The sequence below is a fragment of the Neophocaena asiaeorientalis genome, unplaced genomic scaffold (genome assembly GCF_003031525.2).
Source record: "Neophocaena asiaeorientalis asiaeorientalis breed wild unplaced genomic scaffold, Neophocaena_asiaeorientalis_V1.1 scaffold364, whole genome shotgun sequence".
Lineage (NCBI taxonomy): Eukaryota > Metazoa > Chordata > Mammalia > Artiodactyla > Phocoenidae > Neophocaena > Neophocaena asiaeorientalis.
Window position 1 is genome coordinate 674,262 of NW_020172457.1, and position 2,500 is coordinate 676,761.

At 48.7% G+C, this 2,500-nt stretch overlaps 1 protein-coding gene and 1 long non-coding RNA gene across 3 annotated transcripts in view; one reads left to right on the forward strand and one right to left on the reverse strand.

Moving 5' to 3' along the window:
• SLC13A4 (solute carrier family 13 member 4) overlaps nt 1–2,500 on the forward strand; it is a 42,380-nt gene that overhangs the window by 4,365 nt on the left and 35,515 nt on the right. Inside the window, exon 2 of the mRNA XM_024737955.1 lies at nt 2,277–2,405. Coding sequence (XP_024593723.1) covers nt 2,277–2,405 — 129 coding nt within the window. The remainder of the gene's footprint in view (nt 1–2,276; nt 2,406–2,500) is intronic.
• Nucleotides 2,304–2,500, reverse strand: part of LOC112394952 (uncharacterized) — a 17,578-nt gene continuing 17,381 nt past the window's right edge. For both annotated transcript variants that reach the window (XR_003002262.1, XR_003002263.1), the window contains exon 6: nt 2,304–2,436. This is a non-coding gene — a long non-coding RNA (uncharacterized LOC112394952). The remainder of the gene's footprint in view (nt 2,437–2,500) is intronic.

Sequence of the window (2,500 nt, forward strand, 5' to 3'; positions counted from 1 at the left end):
TGCACCAATCCCTACATTCCTGCTGACCAGTGGCAGTGATAAGAGGCTGCGGGTTTCCAGAATATTTTCTCCAGTAGATAAGAGAGACCTGTTAGCCAGCAGAGGAGCCCAGTTCAGTTCACCAACACTGATTGAGCTACCTGCCAGACCACGGCCAGATGCAGGGACACAGGAGCCTGTAAACAAACTTCACAGAGTATTCTGGGTTATCTGAATATAAGCTTCCCTACTGAATTTTGAGACAGTTGAGAAGGGGCAAAAGGAAGTTTATGTAAATTCCATGGGTGTACTGAGTGCGAAGTAGAATGGAAAGGCTGTCTGAAGGTGGTCTCTTGGCCATTTTTCTAATGAAAGTCAGAAAGCTCTAAGGAAAGTTCAGATTAAAATGATGGTAGTTTATCCTGTTCTTAATACTGCTGGATGAAGGTGGCTTGGTGACTTCCTCCAGTAACTTATTCTAATTCCTAACAATAGTTACAATCAAAAAGTTTACCTTGGCTTACCCAAATTCTCCTAATTCAAACCAAAATGATGCATGGTAGAAAGAAATAGCTCTTGCTCTCTCTCTCTCCCTTTTCTCTCCTTCCTTCGCTCCTGGACCTGTAATGACCAAGCCAAGAAAGACTGAAGGTTCTTTGTAAGGAATAAGGGCTTCTCAGTGAGGGAAAGACATTCTATCTCCTTTGCTTCAACTAGAAACAACACTTGCCATTCTGTCTCTTTCCCAGGAAGGAGATGGGAATAAGTGAGCTCAAGTGGGCTGAAGGGCTTTGAACTCCTTTAGGTATTTTTATTTCTGCAGTAAACGGAACATTTCTCTAAACTGCATTCTTTTTCAAATGGAGCCCTTTTCCCCACCCCAGTATTGCTTCTGTTGTCTTATCAGCACTTCCAAAAGCTTTAACTTCTCTCTGATCTTTTGGCCCCAGAGGAAATCTCAGTGGGAGCTACAGTCAACAATTGTTGCGCCCAGTTCCCATTTCTCAACCCCCAACCCCATAATCCATGCGTATCAGGAGGGAACAAGGTTCCATCCAGCCAGGCTGGGTTAATCACTCCTGACGCCCCTCACTGATCGTGGCGACCTTTTGTAACTTTTGTGTAAGAGTTTGAGGACGCTTGTTCTGAACCCAAGGGAGAGATAAACAGAACAAGATTTGTCAGGTTCCTTGATCACCAGCCAGCCTCAGGGCAGGTCAGACCTGAGCGCAGTGGGTTTAGAACTAGGTATAAACGGAGGAGTCCACAGCCAGCTTGGATCTTCTATTCACTGGCCCTCCGGAGTCCATTGTTAAAACCCTTGGACAGTGACCTCTCCAAGAGTAAGCCAGTGACCTTTCTCACCACCATTAATCAGCACCATTAGGGGCAACCTGGATTACTGGAGCTAAGGTTAAGGAGGACTGATTTTTTATAAGAATGTTGTACTTATTTATTCTGTGCACCCCACGGTTGTACAACCAGCAAAGGGAGTGGGCTGGGGAAAACCCTGGTAAATTTCCAGGCCTTCCCTTCCAGATAGACAGCACTCTTACTCTCTTTGTCAGAAGGAAGTTTCCATGTACATCAGGCAGTAGAGTGTCCCAGACACTGGTTAGGGCACCGGTTCTCAACAAGGGATGATTCCCCCCGCCACCAACGGACATTTGGCAATGTCTAGAGACATTTTTGGTTGTCACAATTGGGGAGGTGCTACAGACATCTAGTGGGTAGAGGCCAGGGACGCTGCTAAACATTTGACAATGCGCAGGACAGCTCTCCCCCACAACCCAGCAGCCCCAAACGGGCCAGTTTCAGAACTCACATGTGAATCAGTTACACAAATTAATCCCCACCTTCAGCTACCCCAAGAACCTCTGGTATCTGATCAATCTGACACCAAAATATCCTGCCTAGACCAAGTTAAAACTGTGAACTCCACCTTACGTACATGATCTGGACACTGCAGTTAATTTCAGTCCCTACCCTGCTCAGTTTCAGGAACCAACCGAGCTGTGATAGCATAACAGTCCCGGTGGCCACCCTGCTGCAAACCAGTGCAAACCACGTGCAAGGCATCAGTCGCCCCAAGGAGCAGCCATAACTTCACCCACCAAAATATGATGACATGTATCCACCAAACTTCTCTGCCAAGTCCACCTTTGCACCTCCCAGAGCTGTGTTCCAGTGCCCACGTTTGAGTCCGTGTGCCTCCTGCCTCTGCCCTGGGTCTCTTTTGGATCCTTGGTGGCGGTGGCTGTCCCTGTGACCAACCACCCACTTTCCTCCCCTTCCAGGAGGCTGCGTGTGCTTACGTGTTGATCGTGACTGCTGTGTACTGGGTGTCCGAGGCGGTGCCTCTTGGAGCTGCAGCCCTGGTGCCTGCCTTCCTCTACCCGTTCTTTGGAGTCCTGCGATCCAGCGAGGTTAGACCATTAGCAGCCCTCTGCTCGGTCCCTGCTGGGCCAGTGAAAGAGGGCTCAAGGTGAAGGGAGACTCACAGAGCAGTTGGGGCGGGGGC